Here is a 16,428-nt window from a genome sequence, read left to right on the forward strand (position 1 = left end):
TTATATACTAGGTTAATCAAAAATTACATTTTATCCACAATTATTTTATTTGAGGAGATAAAATATATTTTTTCATCCTCCTTGGCTTGAATGTAATACATCAAGCCCTAAACCCATTACTCACCTCCTGATTAACTGATTAAGAAAGCCAAAAACAAGCCAGTAGCCGAAAGGAAATATATTTTAAAAAATATATTAAATATATTAAAATATAAATATAAAATAAATATATATTAAATAAATATATTTATTTATATTATAAATATATATCAGAAGCACATCACCTCTGGTCGTGTGGATCTTGGTAGACACTTCGCCAAACCCTCTTTACACCAAAGCCCGTGAAATGGAGCTTCATGTGACCCCACTTATTCAGCTGAGATAGCCAGGTAAGATGCTACCAGCCGTACCTGGTAGAGCTCGGCACATCAGTTTCATTCATTTGAAAGTGCAAAATCAATACATACCGCAGCATTGCTGAAATCAAAGTTTTGGAAGTGGCCTACGTTGATCTTCATCTTTCCATGGTGTTGGACATCTACAGTACATCCCAACCACTGTAAAAAACTGATCTTGCTCGCAAACAGACTTGGTGTACCTCAAGAGCCGTCAAATAGTCCACCAGATCGTTTTCAAAGTCTGATGCACCAGTCATACTTTTGAAAGGAAAATCTTGCATCCACAGGCCTTGATTCTTGTTATTCCAATCGATATTGATGAGATTTGCAGTGTGCACAACAACCCGGACACCAGTTGGATAGACAAGTAGCATCACAGACTACAAGAAAAAAAGGCATTAGACTAAAGACAATAGATAGAACAGCGTGAACCTGCAATTGTGAAACGTTGCTCTCTCCGTGAATCATCACCACTTGCGGGATCGTCCTCAAAGGCGGGCAAGCTGCGAATAAAAATTATTTGGAAGAAAAAAAACACTCAGTAGCTTTACCGAAAAACATCAGAAATTCGCACGCACCCAGCGTTTGCCCAGTCGGGCAAGCCTTGAACACGCAGTAGCTGGAAACCACAAGGCGTCGTCGCGCTGTGAAGCATTCTCGATCTCTCGGGCTCGCCAGCTCGTGTGTTCTTAGAGCGTACAGTCGCCGCCATCTCCTGAGCTCACAAGTTGCTTGCTTCATGAACGAAGGTAGAAAAAAAGAGATAGATACCTGCTGCTGCAAAGCTCGGGCAAATGCTTCATCGTCCTCGATTTGCCTCTTTCACTTGTTGGAAGCAAGCACATTGTCACTTTGGGATGCTACTGCCTTCCCTTTAAGAGAAGAACACAGCATAAACTTGAAGAAACGATCTCCCGGGAGCATTTCGACAATGTCGCCAGCACGTAGTGGAGATTTGGACTGCGAGCTCAGGATAATCTTCGCACTGGAGCCAGATTTGATTCAGATTGAGCTCGACCCTGTCTGGCATGCCATTGATCGATCGGGAAAAGAACGAGACAAACAAAATGCCACTGAAATCTCCAATGCCGACGAAGAAACCTCAACAACAAAACAAAATCGGCGCTCCTTCCGACCCTCGCTGCAACCGACGGATCCTCCTCTCCATTTGCACGCAGCGGAAGCAGCAATCCGATTTGAGCCTGGCAGGCAGAGTGTAAAAAATCAAAACCGCCAGGAAGAACCAAGAACCCGAGCATTTTCAATGTAGCATCCTGGCCGTCCATTGAGCCACTTAAAAAGATCCCTGGGCACTTGAGATTAGGGTTCTTCCGGCAGCTAAACCCGGGCATTTTCAATGTAGCACTCTCAGCATTGTTTTAAGCCTGTGTAGCCAAAGTATGCCAGGGAGAACTTCATACTTGTGACTGGAAATTTTGGAGGAGGCCCGAATGGATCACTTCATGTGGCGTGCACAATTTGACAGCCTCTTTCCTCGCCTCACAGACAGCCATCCGGACGTTTATCCAGAGAGCCTGTAAAAGTTTATTCACTCCGCTCCTGCAAGGCCGGGATGCAGTGCTTCAGCAGCTATGGAGCCCTTCCGAACATCGACTTGCTGTGTTTCTACGGTTTCGTTCTCGAGAACAATCCATACGACACAATTCCTGTCGGTAAGACGACTCTTGTTCCTTTTCTTTCACGCTGTTGTTATCAAACTCTGGTACAGAGCTGGAGATACCCGAGTCTCCCGCGAAAGTAGCACTCATGGAACGCTACAACATTGGTGTCTCGCATCTCGTTCGAGCTCCGTGGCTTTCGAAGAGCGCATTTGCGAAGGCCGGGCTCCCAACGAAACTACTGGCAGCACTTCGCATTGCACTTATGGACGAGAGCGAGGCCCAAGAGTTTACTGGAAATCCCAGGCATGAAGAGTTACTGCTCTCCCAAAAGCTGCGCTCACTTTGTTATTTCACACGTTAGTCTAGAGAACGAAAGCATGGTCGTAGAAACAATGATCTCAACGCTCGAATCCTTGTCCGGCACAGAAGAAGACGAGCAAGAACGTCCCAGGTACGTTTTTTTTTGTTGTTTTTGACTTGTTTCATTCCAAATCTTTCAGCTCGTCTTGGGACGTTTTACTGGCAACTAAGTTCAAACTCTCCCAGGCAAAAATTTTCAAGAAGCTAAATTCACAACTTCAAGAGCATAATCGTTAAAAAGTTTCTTAAGCCAACTAAGATCTTACCAGCACTCGAAGTTCCTCAAGGTAACTCAAGGTAGAAGCTGAACTTCTGACAACAAAGATAAAAGCTTTATATTTACAAAACCTCTTTCTTTGCCAGGAAGGCCTTCACTCCCTTCTTGAGATTGAAAGCTCTTTCTCTACGGCTCTCTCTCCCCGTTTTTCTCTACGATGGCTGATAGTAGTGTGTGCGTCTAGTGTACAGATCCTCGAGGCTTCATTCCTAGCGGACAGTGTTCTTTATGTACACTTGCTGGAGTTTCTGGCGATGGGCTAGAGTGGATCCTTGGCGTCAAAAATACTAAGTATGAATGGGAGCATGGCTGCGAGCAATGCCCCGGGGCACTCCTCGGGTGGAAGATGGCCGCAGCCTGGTATAGTAATGAATTTCTGCAATGAAAACCACCACGTAAGAACTTGGAAGGAAAAGGATGCAAAGAACTCACGGATTGAGGGAGCTTTGTAGCAAGCGACTGCGCAGCCTTTAACGGAACCAGCATGTCGTGCAATCCTGCCACCAAAAGCGCTGGCAAATCTTCGACTGTTTGAAGCAACTCGGCGGCAGCTCTCGCGGTGCAGGCAACGGACGATCGTGTTACTTCTGCGAGTGCTTGATCCCAGCCTTCGACACGTAAAGGTGCCTGTTCAGCAAGAGAGAGAGAGAGTTAGAGACTGTTTCAAGAGTGGTGGGCTTTGCTTTGCACGGACCTTGTAAAGCTCGAGAACGTCCGCGGTAAGCTTAGACGCGTCATGCCACGCACGTCGATTGGTGACATGTCCGATCTCCGAGCGCAGCAGTGGTCTCAGCATTTGCCGTCCAAGAGACGTGTGAAGAAGGATTCGTGTAAACGACGGTACGACCTCTCTGGAAAGGCTCACACCAACGAGCACAACTCCTTTAACGGCAACCTGGACAGCTCAAGCTCAGTGCCATCGTCTTAAATCGGGAAAAGAGAAAAAAACCAACCTTGTTCGTCTTGGACGCCTTGGCAGCTGCCATGAGAGCGAGAAGGCCTCCATCGTCGTGGCCAACAAGCACAACGGAACGGAGGAGGAGTCTGTCACAAAACGAGAACAGCAAGTCCACCTGTTTGGGAGAGAGTCAACACATAACACAGAATAGAAGAGAGCAAAGCGAAGTTACCTGGGACTTGAGTTCGTAAGGATTTGGGATACGTTTCTGCTGCCATTCACTCCTGCTCGGCCGCGAAGTCAACCCCCATCCTGGTCTATCAAATGCAACGACAGTGGAACGCGTTTGTCTGGCGAGCGGGTTCATCACATGTCTCCACGAGAAAACACCTCCGCCGAAACCGTGGATCAAGATCACTCCATTCTTTCCATTGCCACTTTCGGCAGAGCCGCCACCAAGTATGTTGTCGCAGCCGCTTAAAACTTGCTCAACCGGATACCTTCCGGTTGAGCCGACGTCCTTCGGTGAAGCGTCATGCTCTCGGGGTCCCCTGCGTTGATAGTTGCCATGTCCTTCGACCAGCTTGTAATGAACAAGGACGTTGTTGCAATCCATAAAGAGGCTGTCCGCATCGGCTAATGAGCTTGCTGGTAAATCACTTCCGCGTCTTTTGTGATACTTCCCGTCCAGTAGCTGAGACATCTTTGAAAGCTTCTTCAGGGACTTGAGATGCTTCTTGTCTACAGTAGCCTGTAGCAAATAACGAAGTTCCGAGGTCAAAGACTATGCTTTACGACCGTGCAAACTTACAGCTTCCTCGTCTTCCCATCGAAACAGCAACTTGCGACTTGCTTGATACCGCGCTCGGTGTGCCATAATAATATGAGCAAGACCAAATGCCATCGAGGACAAGAATAAAAAAGGCAAGGCCCATGAATTCCGCATGTGCTGCACTTCCTCGAGCACGGTTGGAGGCACCCCAAAACTAAACAAAGCAGCTTTTGCTGTTAAGAAGATGGCCGTAGATACACCGCAAATAACCGTGATTCCAAAATACGGCCTGTAGGAGCTCGGGCTGCTGCACAGGCTGTACGCACCTGAAGAGCAACATATCTTCAGATTGTATCCAAAAAGATAGAATAAAAAACAGAAGGAAGAACACTTACAAATTATGATGACCGATCGGATGAGCGACAAGAGAGGGATATCAATCACCGAAGATCGAAAGCTGTAAGCCCTCCACTCCGACAGGGAGAATAAGCACGATGAGCAGCCGAGCATGGCGGAGAGCAGGAGCACAGTGATATCCGTGACTGAAACGAAAAGCGGCCCGGAAGAAACCATCAACGATCCCAGCATCGCCAGCATAAAAAACAGTGTCACGACTACTCTCCTGCCGCTTTCCATCATACTACCCCGTCCTGATCCCATCCTGTTCTATACTTTTCCTCCTGCCTGGGTTCTCCGCCGTCTACACTACAGACCCTCTTGTAGTCTCTGAAGAACCAGAGCCGAATTTATCGTCCACTGCTTCCAGTGCATCATTGCGGGCACTTGAGATCCATGATACTGAGTACTACCACTCATAACGTTGCAGCGCCAGATATCATTCCTACCCAAAGTCAATCACCTTATCGCGATGATCAACAGAAAAGCCGCCTCTACAAGTCCCTGTCTTCCATAAAATTCTCGCTTCAGACCTGTCCGGAGCTCTCACTGCCCAGGGAATTGTGTGAAAGCTCCCCCCTTTCCAGTCAGTGAATCAATTGTCAATCATAAATTCGGCTCCCTGTACAACACCACACTCCAGTATGTGAGTGAGAGAGATAGCATAGAAGAGAGGAAAAGGGGGGAGCTCCCTCCCCAGCTCAGGCTCAAGCACACGAAATAAATTCGCTTCACATCAAACCATTCTCCCAAGAAACACACCGCAAGACCAATCAATCAGTCGATTCCTTCCTCACGCAGGCAGGGATTCGATTTGAGAGGAGAAAGGAAAGGATATTTCGGGCCAAGAACGAGCGAACAAGGGATTCATCCTAGCTCAGCTACAACACCACGGCGATCCAGGCAGTCAATCACGCCAGGGAAGAAAGATCTACCTTGCAAGAATCGCAGCGCTCGAAAATTCTCCGCGGATCGCTAGCGCCTCTATCGCCGCGGGGCTGCTGTGAGAGCGCACGAAGCTCCGATTCTCCCTCTCACCTAGGGCTTAGCTAGGAAGACACATGGCCATGCACATGCCCATGGGGCGTTACGTGGCAGCACCTTGGCCGTCGGTTCGAGGGTCTGCGTGTGGAATCTGGACCATTCCAACGACCACGTCGGCGTGGACTAGCCGTTGCGCCGGCGCCGGTCTAGTATGAACACACAGACAAAGAATCTTCAAATAAATTCAACGTTTTGATGCGCGACGTAAAAACCTTCTTTTTACTCCCGCGCGAGAAGCTTTGAACAGCGCCGGGAGTTTCCTCTTAAGTTTTAAGTTCCTCTTAGAAACTTCTTCTAGATTTCCTGATCAATCCAAAAACGCTAAGATCATCTTACGCGCATTGAAAGCGTGGAGAGATTTCCTGTGACCCCACGAGACTTACCTCACGATTCTTCTTTCGAAAGGGAGAGCTCGATCACACTATTGATCACATCTTCTTACGCGCTCTCTCCTCAAGCTCTTTGCTACTTCGTTTTCGGTCGTATAGTGCTCGCGTCCCACCTGCGAGAAAAAGAAAGCGAAGAAAAGCTGAGACAAAGTCAAACTGTTTGGTGAAAGTTCGAGACAAGCTCTAGCTTTGCGAAAGCGAGAAACAAAAAAAACGAGTAAAAATTACTCACCTTCTGTTTGGATAAGCCAGGAAAATCTCGTCCTGTGCTGGCCAGTGTGTTTGGCTTTCATGCGCATCTTTGCGGCAAGTGGCACCAAGCGTACCGCAGAGCTTGTCATCGTCGTCATGGATCTCAATCCTTCTCCTCCACCTCAAAAAGCGCCATTTTTCCTGTTTCCTTCCTTTCTTTTTTTCCCTGCTTTGAGATGATAAAACGCGTGGGCCTTGGCGTGGCACAGCCGCGAAGCTCCAAAACCCCGGCTCTACCGACGGTGGTGCCTGCTGTGCCTTTGGCTTGTGTCGGCGGCCTCGTCATCCTTCCTCGAACCCCTTCCACCATTGTGCTTGTCGACAGGAGGCTCGCTTCTTCGGCTCTTAATGGCCACGGCGTCGTTATGATCGTTTCTCGAATCATAGCTTCCACCACCATGATCCCTTCCTGCATCCTTCCTGTCCCTGTGCCTGTCTTTCTCTCCGTCTCTATTCCTACTGTTCGAGTTTCGGTGGTGTCTTTTCCCATGCTTTGAATCCGAGTCGCTTGAGTCGTCCAATCGTCTGCTGTGCTTCTTTTCATCTCTATCGGGTTTTCCTTCCTCGTCCGTAGCTCCACCCTCCCTCCCGTCTTTTCTATGCCCGTGTTTTCTTGTGGGTTCCATATCTTCCGAGTCGCTACTTGAATCGTCGGTTCTCCTCTTTTTTCTCTTATGCCTCTTCTCCTTCCTGTGCCGTTTTTTGTCCCTTTTTAAACGGTCACGTGAAAACGATGCAAGTGCGTCGGCCAATCCCTCTCCCAGAAAACCTGCGAAAAATAAAACATTACTACACTAGAAAACAACGTAGCGAAAACTACCTCCATATTCGTCATAAACATCATCTTCCGCGATTATCTGTTGATTCGGATCGTCGGGCTTAAAGCCGCCACGGGGAGGACTCATGCCTCCAAGTTGCTGTTTCAGTTCCCATTTATTCTGCAGTATGACATTGTCAGAACACGATAAGAACACGCCACACAAGACACACTTACGTTTTCAGTCTGTCCAACCATCGCATTCAAAGGATCATCTCGCCTCAGCCGTGCTTGCTCGCTTGGCATAATAGTATCTTTCATGGTGCACTCTCGGTCGCCACTTTGGTGGCCAAAACTTCCACATCGAGCACATTTTACATTTCGGATCTCCACTCCAAATGGCTTTGCACGAGCAATAGTTCCAGTATCGAGCCTGCTTGCACGACAGAGACGTGAGTATCATCTCTCGTAGCTCTAAAACTTACCTGGGAGCATTCTTCAAGGCAGGAAACTCTTCCTCAGTTGGCACAGGCCTCCCGTATATATCCAACACCCTGGCTTTTTTCTTTTCCGGCTGTGGCCTGGAAAGAAAGAACAGATGCTAAGCACCACATCTAGAGCAAAGATTATATACATACCTGGTGTACTCCTCAGATGGACCAGGGTCATCATCACCAAGTTTTTTCCTCTCATCGGCAATCTCTGCTGCTCTGGCACTCTCAGCATTGTAACCAGGTGGTCGCAAATACATGAAGCTCAAAGCTTTCATAGCTTCGGCCTGGAAAAAAAAAATTATCGTAGTCAGCCAAAATGATTCTAAGATCGTTCGTGGAACTAGTCAAAAATTTAAAGCCATACCTTCTCTTGTTCTTTCTTGGACAGCATCGCAGTTTGCCGATAAAACTCTTGCTCTTGTGCAAACTGTGGAGCAGAAGGATCAACAATCAAGCCAGCCAAATTCCCAAACTCACCTCTCGCGCAACATCCTCGTTCCGGCGCTCCCGCTGCAAATGTGTCTGCTCCGCGATCCATTTGCGCCGCTGATTGGGATACGAGAGCGGATGCCAGGGCTTCTGATTGAGATACGAATGGCTCCACGCCGTGCCCGCCTTGTTCTTCAACTCCGCCTCTTGGACTGGCGCCTTCTTCATCGCAAACAGTACCCTAAATTCTAGGGTTCTTGAGCTACACTCTTAAGGGGTTTTAAAGAAAATTTTAAGTTTCGGCTATGGCGAACAATGGCGGAGGAGCTCCTCCGGCGCCAATGCTCCTTCTCGCGCTCCCCAATCCACACGCGCTGCTCGACAATCCTCTCGCCAGGTCCGCGGCATCCCGCATTGAAGAGCTCCAGGGTAGAATCAAGGAGGCCTTTTCACAGGCGCTAGCTTCGCTTCCTCCACAGCTACGTAATCTCTTCCCGGATCGATTGACAGCTTCCCAGGTATGAATCCTTCCATTCCTTTCAATGCGAGTAGATTGAGAGTCGAGAATCCTTCCTCCCGGAAAAAAAAAAAAACTTCCAATCCTCAGATATCCAGGCGAGCAATTCTCTCGAATCGTAGCAGCCCACTTCGTTGCCAGAACTTTGCCGCGATAATTCCCGGGGACTCTCTCGCCGAGCTCGTCGTCACCAGAGGCATCACGAATTTCTTCAGCCTCTACAACACTCTTCTCATCGTCCGGATTATCTGTACTTGGTTTCCAGACGCTCCGCGAGCCATCGTCAATCCAATCAGGTCCGATTTTTTCTTGTCCTCGCACCACCAAGAGCTGACACCATTTTCATCCTTTCTCGCCGCAGCACTGTCACTGATCCTTACTTGAATCTCTTCCGGGGACTGATACCACCACTGGGAGGAACGCTTGATTTTTCTCCAATCCTGGCTTTCCTTCTTCTCGATGCATTCGGTAATGCCGCTACTGCGCTGCCTGCCGAGTTACCCAAGCCGGAAGCTGGAATTTCTGCTGCTGCTGCTTCTCGGCGGAACTGGAGACAGAGAAAGTTTCTTCCCAGGAATAGCTCACCATAGCTCGAGCTCTCGTTTTGTGGAATCCATCTGATAATGTGGAGCAGCATTCCCAAAATCAATCATTCACTCTTGCCGTGCCTACGTAAACTGGATGATGCCATGAAAAATCTTCACCTGAGAAATCCATCCTGGAACGAACACCTACATGATTCTACCGCCAAGATCTTCTGCTGGGCCGATTCTTCTCGTGCTGCTCTCGGCAATGGCCAGCGACGACGATGGAGAAGTGATCTGGTGAGACCATCCTGGGACGGACAATCGCCGCCTGTGCTTGAAGCCTCTTTCTGCAACTCCTTGGTTGTCGTTGAGTCCCCTGGGCTTCATCATCCTGTAAAGGTGGCACCTTTCCCAGAAATTCTTCACCCTGTTCACTGCCACCGGCAAAACCAGCAGCAAGATCCTGAGAATGAGAAACCACGACGCCAGCACCAAGTAACTATCGTTTTGAAGCCTCTCTGACAGAGCGGGCTCACTGGAAGTACTGTTTTCTGCGCCAAAAGCCTTCACCAACTTGGACGGTGGCATGTCTGCAAAAAGCCAAGAGTAACTCTGTAGAAGAAAAAAAAGCACGGAAAAGTACCTGTGATATTGGCATAGAACATCGTCAGATCCTCCAAAGTTCTCGGGCCCGAGTAACGAAACCTGGACGATCCACTGTGCAAGCATAGCACTGGGAAACTATAGACTCCATACTTTGACAACACTCTGCAACAGTGTTCGCAAGAGTGAATTTAGCAGCCCACCGACAGCCCCACTAAAAAATACAAAAGGAAAAGTCGTGTTTGAAGAACATACCCTGGCCTGATGGAAGACTCCTCCACTGCCACATGGAAGATCGTCGGGAACATCATCGAGAGTGTCTCAAACATTGGCTTGAGCTGCTTGGAGAACTGGCACCACGTCGCGTAGTAGAGAACAGCAGTGAAAGTTTCGTTGCTCAATGCCTGCTCCAAGGCTCCCTCGCCAAGCTGAATCACGCCATTTAAGCCTCTAGAGACGAAAATCACGCAATGCCATACCTCGATGACCCTGGAAGGCGATGTCGACCAGATCCTGGGGACAGCGTTGCGAGTGATTTTGGGGCAGGAATCCCGGAGAGGCAGCAGCAACTCCTCCAGCGATGGCACGGGGCATACAGGAGCTGCTACCGCCGCTGCTACCACCGCTGCCGTGGAGGCCGCAATAGCGAGCGCGAAGAGCAGCAGCATGAAGCTCGTCCGCATCCTGGAAACCCCGCCGGAGAAAATCTATCTCAAAACCGGCAGCTCGAGACGAGAAGAATCAATTTCTAGAGATGGAGCGCCTAGAAGAGGAGAAATCGAGGCCAGGCTCATCGAATTGCGGGCACCATCGCGCGTGAAACCCTAACAGGGGAAAATATTCCCATTTGTCTGTAATGTCGAGATCCAACGGCTGTAAAGAGCACTTTGGTTAGATCCGACGGGCAGGAAGAGATAATCTTATGGAACTGCTAGAAACTCGAGCTCGCGCTCCTGGAAACTTGCCAAAGAGGCGAAGAACTCGGCATTTCTATGCCAAATCCTTGGTTAGAGTGACCACCATCGACGAGGGAAGAGATTTACACGTTCAAATCGTCCGCGATGGCTACTCTCGCGAGAGATTCCTCGCAAACTTGCTGATCGAAATGTATGGCAAGTTTGGGGATCTTGCGAACGCACAGCAAGTTTTTGACGAGATCAATGATCCCAATCTCTTCTCCTGGACGAATCTTATCGTTACCTACGCCCACAACGGCGATTGCGAGACATCCAAAGGAGTTTTCGATAGGATGCCCGAGAGGGACAGGGTATCCTGGACTGCGATGCTCAAGGCATATGCCGCGAATCGCCAACTTGACGCAGCAAAGATCCTGTTTGAAAAGATGCCTTCTTGGGACGTCGTTTCCTCCACAGTGATGATCCAAGCATATTCTTTGGAAGGGTATATCAGCGAAGCAAAGAGAATCTTTGGCTCCATCCCCGAGGTGAATCTAGTCCCTTGCACGATTATGCTGCGAGCATATGCCCAAAATGGGAATATTCGCGAGGCAAAAGCCATGTTTTACAAAATGCCGGTCAAAGACATTGTCACGTGGACTGAATTAATCTCATCTTACGCTAATTGTGGAGACATTTCTAGCGCAACACAAACCTTTGACAGATGCCCCGAAAGAAATGTTATTATTTGGAATGCTCTTATCTCGGGATATGCCTTGAAAGAGCATATGAAAGATGCCAAGGACATCTTTGATGCCATGCCCGAGTGGAGCTTAGTTACGTGGACATTAATGTTAAATGGCTACTTAGACTGCGAGAGTTTAGAGGAAGCCAAGTGTCTGTTTGACTCTATGCCCGAGCATGATGTTATTCTCTGCAATTCCCTCATAGCTGCATATTCAAAGGCAGGGTACCCCACAGAGGCCGAAAGAATCTTCCAGACGATGCCCGAGCACAGCATCCTCTCCTGGACCGCCATGATGGCCGCCTTCGGGCAAAGTCAGCTCGTCCGCCTCGCGAAGTCAACTATAGTCAACGCTCCCGAGCGTGGCACAGTGGTGTTGACGTCCATGGTAGGGGCATTTGCTGGAGCTGGATGCGTTGCCCAGGCAAGATCATTGTTTGACACCGTCCTAGAGCGCGACACCATCGCCTGGAACACCATGATCCTGGCCTATGCTCGCATGGGTCTCGCAAAAGAGGCGCTGGATCTCTTCTACGACATGGAGATCGAGAGTGGCGATCCCAACGCCGTCTCCTTTCTCGGCGTCTTGATCGCGAACAACCATCTCGGCCTCTTCAACGAGGCCTTGCGCAATCTCGCGACAATGAATCGCGATCACGGAGTCACGCCCTGCGTGGAGCACTTGTGCTGCATCAGCGATCTCCTGGGAAGATCTGGGCTGATCGAGAGCGTGGAGGAACTGATCCATGGAATGCCCTGCCTCGCGGAGAATCGCGTTGCTTGGGGAAGCCTGTTTGGCGCTTGCCAGATCCAATCCTCCAGTGGCGAGATCAAAGCGCGAGCCGCCAAGCAAGTGTGGAAGTTGTACGGCAGACCACGGTGGAAGTTGTACGGTAGAGCACGCCTAGATCGGACGGTAGATTCGCAAGGAGTATGCCCCGTACAGCCTATACGGACAAAAGTTTGAAACTAACCGAACGGCCAAGTGGGAGTTTGGGACGGGGACACTTCGTAGCCGTCAATCCCCGAGCACCATCGAGGATAAACTCACGTGGCACACAGCTGGCGGTCTCCGGTTGGCCGCTTCCCCGGAGGACGTTGTGCCCGGAAGTGACGAGGAGCGCCAAAGAACTGAGCCTTATTGACGCAAAGAAAGTGGTGTCTAGGCTAAAAAGCGCGATGGAACCGCGACGAGCACCTTAGTGCGTTCTAGGGTTAAGATCTCTCGGTGGAATTCTAGCCGCATTGGAGGTGGAAAGTGCGATTTTTTCTCGCCCAGGTTTGTGTCTTCCAGCTTTCCAGGGCAAAAATTTTGACTGTAGGCGGATCTTTGTTTGTTTGTGAGTGGGAATGTGTGAGTGATTGAGGTTGCCATGACGCCTAGGAAAGAATTTTCGGTTCCAAGGATCAAAGCCGAAAATGTGGAGGCGTGGGTTTGCCTTCTTTTTTGACTCAAAAGTAAGGTTTTTCCAGGTTATGGCTATGGAAGCCGAAACGCAACTTATCGACATACGCAACAGAGAAGCTCCTCTGGCCATGGTTGTCAATGGCAGCGTGCATACGTTTTTAGAACCCTTTGAAAATGGTTTTTCTTTTTTCGCACTTTTTTTTTTTCTCTTTAACCTTTCTTCCATACATGATTTCTCTCTAACCTTGGGGGTAATCTTCTTCCCTGACAGGAGCCGCGGCAGAGGAACGACAAGACGAACAGGATGACCCTTCAAATGTCCCCGTAAGTTTTGTTCTTGAGAGGATAAGAGTAGAGTTTAATCGATGGTTTTGCTGTGAGTTTTAGAGTGGGGATGCTCTGAAAGGAAAGCAGATCCGCAAGAAATTTGGAAGGAAATTTTACACCGGGACTGTGTCGGAGTACGAGCCGGATACAAACTGGTATAAGGTAGATGTGTTTCTTTTAGCTCTCTTTTGCCGAGTTACATGGTGCTTTTCTCCACAGGTAGTTTATGAAGATGGGGATAGTGAGGAGCTCGAGTGGGCCGAGCTAAAGCCACTTATCGCAGCGCAGGAACAAGTGTCGGCTAAGAAGCGCCGGGGTGGGGCCTCGACGCCAAAGAGGTGTGTTTCTCTTTTGACTTTGGATGCCACTCGAGCTTACCTTGGAGCTGCGCTGCTAATTCTGCCACAGCAAGAAGATGCGCAAGACAAAGCCACTGGAGCTTGTTGTCGAGGAAAAGATTGACTTGAACCAGGCCATAGAACAAAACGGGGGAGATAGTGTCGAAGAGCCGGAGCCGGCACAGCAGCGGCTTCTAGTCGTCGAGAGCTTTGCTATTGAAGTGGAAACTGGTGTGAACCCTGACGATGGAGGAACAGTGGCAGCAACGGAGAAAGGAGAAGCAGAAGAACAAGAGAAAGAACAAGTGCAAGTCAAAGGAAAGAAGCGAGGAAGGCCGGCCAAAGCCAAAACTGCGAAAGTCGGGAAAGCCGGAGGCAAAGCCAAGAAAGCAGCAGCGAGCAAGCCGACGGCGACACCTCGGCGTCCAGCCAAGCGAGCGAAGACGGAAGCTAGCAAAGGCACACCCAGGAAAAGTGGTCGGCTTTCACAGACTCCAGTGTCCGAGGTGGTCAGTCCGGCAGGGAAGCAACGAAAGCAAAGTCCGGGGAAACGTAAGCTCGGTCAGACTAAACCCTCGTCAGCCGCGTCCGTGAGCCCCCAGAAGAAGCGACTCAGTGCCGCTACGAAGGGGAAAAAAGTCCAGGAATCGCAGGAGGAAGAAACTCCGGGGCTCAGTTCACGGGCCAGAGGTTCGAAGCTACGGGGACGTAAACTCACGAAGGAGTTTGACGGCCGAACTTTCCACGGAGAAGTAGCGGGCTATTCCAGTAAGACCAGATACTACAAGGTGTGTCAAATTTTGGTTGTTTTGTCTGTTTGGCTTTGGTACGTTTGTGCTGGCTACACCGATTTATAAGTTCTCTCGAAACAGATCAGCTACGAGGACGGGGACGAGGAAGAGTTGGAGTGGAGGGAGCTTGAGCCTCTCCTCTTGGAGGAGGAGGCTGTCTCCTCGTCCTCGGCCGAGGCAGCCGGGACTTCCAAGCGATCGTCGACGAAACGCGCAGCGAAAACTAAGCCGGTTTCTCCCAGGCCACTGCCTCCAGTTACCAGATCCAACCAGAAGCTGAGAGCCAGGTACTAGCTTGAAGTTTTCTTTTTTCTATAGGTGCTTTTAGCTCGCCAGCGAGCCAAGTTTTTTCAATCCTTTGTTTTGGTTTTCTACAGAAGAAAAACGAGCAGTGTGAGCTAGTAGAACTCTCTATGAACTCCCGTGAACTTAGCAAAGAACCAATGTGATTGATCCATGCTTTTGCTGCTGCGACCATGAATCGAAAAGAATGTTAAAAGTTGTTAGAAAAACGAGCAGTGTGTGCTAGTAGAACTCTCTATGAACTCGCTGTGAACTTACCAAAGAACCAATGTGACAATAAGATTGATCTTACCGAAGAACCAATGTGATTGACCGGTGCTTTGCTGCTGCGACCATGAATCGAAAAGAATTTGTTAAAAGTCGGGGCTTGATGGAAGAAAGATAGAGATAAAGTAGGCGAGAGCTTTTAAGTTTGCGTTAGTCTCTCGGCAGCTTTTCCTTGTCTATGTGCCTTTGTGCTGGTCTAGTTGGTCACTTGGGCCCTCCTTCAGCGAAAAAAAATATCCCCACTAAACTCCCCAAGGGTAAAAGTGGTCACGAGTTCGAGCCTGGTGTTAGGGTTGACATATAGAGTGTACAAAAGTACGGTATAATTCCGTATGGCCTCTCAAATTTACGGAGGTCCCAAAAACACCAGTGGGGGGAGTAGAGCACTGTGGCGGCTTTGCGAACGCGCGATGGACGATGGCGCATCCACGAGCGATCTAGCACCGCGCCGCGGGAGCTCCTAGGGCGTGGGAATCTCCCCAGCGATTGGCGAATCCAGGTTTTGTTGCTGGCCTCTGGATCCATCTAGGTCGATCCCCGGCGCTGCGAGCTAGGGTTTAGGCAATGCGCCAGTGCTGCCGCGGGTGAAATCCAGCGCTCCCGGGGTGGAAATTTCTCGCGGATTTTGGGAGCGCCTCCGCCGCGAGGGCGGCAGCGCAGATCTTCGGGGGGAAAATGGTCCGGTGGAGGCAATGTGAGGGCTGGAGATAGGTGAGCGCGGCTAGGTTCTCCGGGATTTTGATGGAGGATTTGGCTCGCCGCGGCGGCCGCTGGACAGGATGTGGTGGCGCTGCCTAGAGGCGGCAATCCGTGGCCAAGGTGAGGAGAAGAACGAGGAGGAGGGTTTTAGCGCTAGGAGCTGGAGATTATCACCATGGAGGTGGAATCCGCCAGCATGGGAGCTATGCTCGAGCAGCCTCAGCAGATTTCTTCGCAGCCACCGCCACCGCCGCCTCCTCGACCAGCTGCTACTGTTGTATCCTCACAGGACGAGCAAAATCCAGCGTCCCAGCAGGCTCCAGTGCCAGGAACTCCAGACCAGGCACAGCAGCAGTCACAGCAAGCAGCGTTCATTAGACCTCCCAGGCCGGCTCCCAGCTATCGGGTAGTGAACGCGATCATAGAAAAAAAGGAAGATGGTCCCGGGCCACGGTGTGGGCATACTCTCACCTCGGTGGCCGCGGTGGGGGAGCAAGGCACGGCGGGGTATATCGGCCCCCGGCTCATTCTCTTCGGTGGTGCCACCGCTCTCGAGGGGAATTCCGCCGCAGCTCCGACTCCACCACCCGCTGGAAATGCTGGCATAAGTAGTAATCCGATGTGATTGCTGCTTTTCGGGATTTTTCTCATGGTTTTGTGTGTGATCTTGCAGGGCTGGCTGGAGCGACTGCCGACGTTCACTGCTTTGACATTATTTCAAACAAGTGGAGCCGGTTAGTGACAACGAACGCTCTCTTTGCTTTTTTTCTTTTCCCGAGTAAGAATGTTCTTGTGTTGCCGTGCAGACTTAACGCCGTTGGAGAGCCGCCGTCTCCACGTGCTGCTCATGCTGCTACAGCGGTTGGGTCGATGGTTGTGATTCAAGTGCGTTCAAACTTTTGTGTTTTATATGCGAGCT

At 50.0% G+C, this 16,428-nt stretch overlaps 6 protein-coding genes across 9 annotated transcripts in view; 3 read left to right on the forward strand and 3 right to left on the reverse strand.

Annotated features, from left to right (window-relative positions):
• Positions 1 to 2,690: 2,690 nt before the first annotated feature.
• On the reverse strand, positions 2,691 to 5,641 carry LOC9655915. Its single transcript, XM_024685533.1, has 7 exons — positions 4,723 to 5,641; positions 4,367 to 4,653; positions 3,788 to 4,306; positions 3,611 to 3,730; positions 3,352 to 3,552; positions 3,090 to 3,284; positions 2,691 to 3,033 (listed from the first exon to the last, which is right to left on the reverse strand). The coding sequence occupies exons 1-7, from the start codon at positions 4,985 to 4,987 to the stop codon at positions 2,917 to 2,919; spliced, it is 1,704 nt and encodes a 567-aa protein (XP_024541301.1). The 5' UTR covers positions 4,988 to 5,641; the 3' UTR covers positions 2,691 to 2,916.
• A 288-nt stretch (positions 5,642 to 5,929) lies between these two features.
• On the reverse strand, positions 5,930 to 8,324 carry LOC9656583 (uncharacterized zinc finger CCHC domain-containing protein At4g19190). Its single transcript, XM_024685537.1, has 8 exons — positions 8,137 to 8,324; positions 8,024 to 8,086; positions 7,804 to 7,943; positions 7,651 to 7,746; positions 7,403 to 7,598; positions 7,229 to 7,346; positions 6,389 to 7,177; positions 5,930 to 6,269 (listed from the first exon to the last, which is right to left on the reverse strand). The coding sequence occupies exons 1-7, from the start codon at positions 8,314 to 8,316 to the stop codon at positions 6,642 to 6,644; spliced, it is 1,329 nt and encodes a 442-aa protein (XP_024541305.1). The 5' UTR covers positions 8,317 to 8,324; the 3' UTR covers positions 5,930 to 6,269; positions 6,389 to 6,641.
• A 43-nt stretch (positions 8,325 to 8,367) lies between these two features.
• Positions 8,368 to 9,282, forward strand: LOC9656584 (ylmG homolog protein 2, chloroplastic). Its single transcript, XM_002980559.2, has 3 exons — positions 8,368 to 8,606; positions 8,696 to 8,901; positions 8,967 to 9,282. Exons 1-3 carry the CDS (start codon positions 8,394 to 8,396, stop codon positions 9,193 to 9,195), a joined length of 648 nt encoding a protein of 215 aa, XP_002980605.2. The 5' UTR covers positions 8,368 to 8,393; the 3' UTR covers positions 9,196 to 9,282.
• Positions 9,283 to 9,287: 5 nt separating this feature from the next.
• On the reverse strand, positions 9,288 to 10,551 carry LOC112350058 (5'-adenylylsulfate reductase-like 3). The gene is made up of 4 exons (XM_024685538.1): positions 10,215 to 10,551; positions 9,991 to 10,163; positions 9,776 to 9,900; positions 9,288 to 9,722 (listed from the first exon to the last, which is right to left on the reverse strand). The coding sequence occupies exons 1-4, from the start codon at positions 10,416 to 10,418 to the stop codon at positions 9,337 to 9,339; spliced, it is 888 nt and encodes a 295-aa protein (XP_024541306.1). The 5' UTR covers positions 10,419 to 10,551; the 3' UTR covers positions 9,288 to 9,336.
• A 68-nt stretch (positions 10,552 to 10,619) lies between these two features.
• On the forward strand, positions 10,620 to 14,839 carry LOC112350057. 3 transcript variants are annotated; one of them, XM_024685536.1, is made up of 8 exons: positions 12,472 to 12,655; positions 12,850 to 12,961; positions 13,056 to 13,108; positions 13,172 to 13,273; positions 13,331 to 13,449; positions 13,520 to 14,237; positions 14,322 to 14,527; positions 14,618 to 14,839. In XM_024685536.1, exons 2-8 carry the CDS (start codon positions 12,853 to 12,855, stop codon positions 14,640 to 14,642), a joined length of 1,332 nt encoding a protein of 443 aa, XP_024541304.1. In that variant the 5' UTR covers positions 12,472 to 12,655; positions 12,850 to 12,852; the 3' UTR covers positions 14,643 to 14,839. The 3 variants fall into 3 exon arrangements, 2 of the variants coding, with proteins under 2 accessions (XP_024541304.1, XP_024541302.1); XM_024685534.1 differs by lacking the exon at positions 12,472 to 12,655 and having other exon boundaries at positions 12,685 to 12,961; XR_002993619.1 differs by lacking the exons at positions 12,850 to 12,961; positions 13,331 to 13,449; positions 13,520 to 14,237; positions 14,322 to 14,527; positions 14,618 to 14,839 and having other exon boundaries at positions 10,620 to 12,655; positions 13,172 to 13,229.
• A 286-nt stretch (positions 14,840 to 15,125) lies between these two features.
• Positions 15,126 to 16,428, forward strand: part of LOC9655917 (serine/threonine-protein phosphatase BSL3) — a 5,095-nt gene continuing 3,792 nt past the window's right edge. Inside the window, exons 1-3 of one of the 2 annotated variants that reach the window (XM_002980561.2) lie at positions 15,126 to 16,120; positions 16,183 to 16,243; positions 16,316 to 16,394. In XM_002980561.2, the coding sequence (XP_002980607.2) occupies positions 15,685 to 16,120; positions 16,183 to 16,243; positions 16,316 to 16,394 (576 nt within the window). In that variant the 5' untranslated portion in view covers positions 15,126 to 15,684. The remainder of the gene's footprint in view (positions 16,121 to 16,182; positions 16,244 to 16,315; positions 16,395 to 16,428) is intronic. The other variant, XM_024685634.1, reaches the window with a different exon arrangement.

The sequence above is a fragment of the Selaginella moellendorffii genome, unplaced genomic scaffold (genome assembly GCF_000143415.4).
Source record: "Selaginella moellendorffii unplaced genomic scaffold, v1.0 SELMOscaffold_45, whole genome shotgun sequence".
Classification (NCBI taxonomy): domain Eukaryota; kingdom Viridiplantae; phylum Streptophyta; class Lycopodiopsida; order Selaginellales; family Selaginellaceae; genus Selaginella; species Selaginella moellendorffii.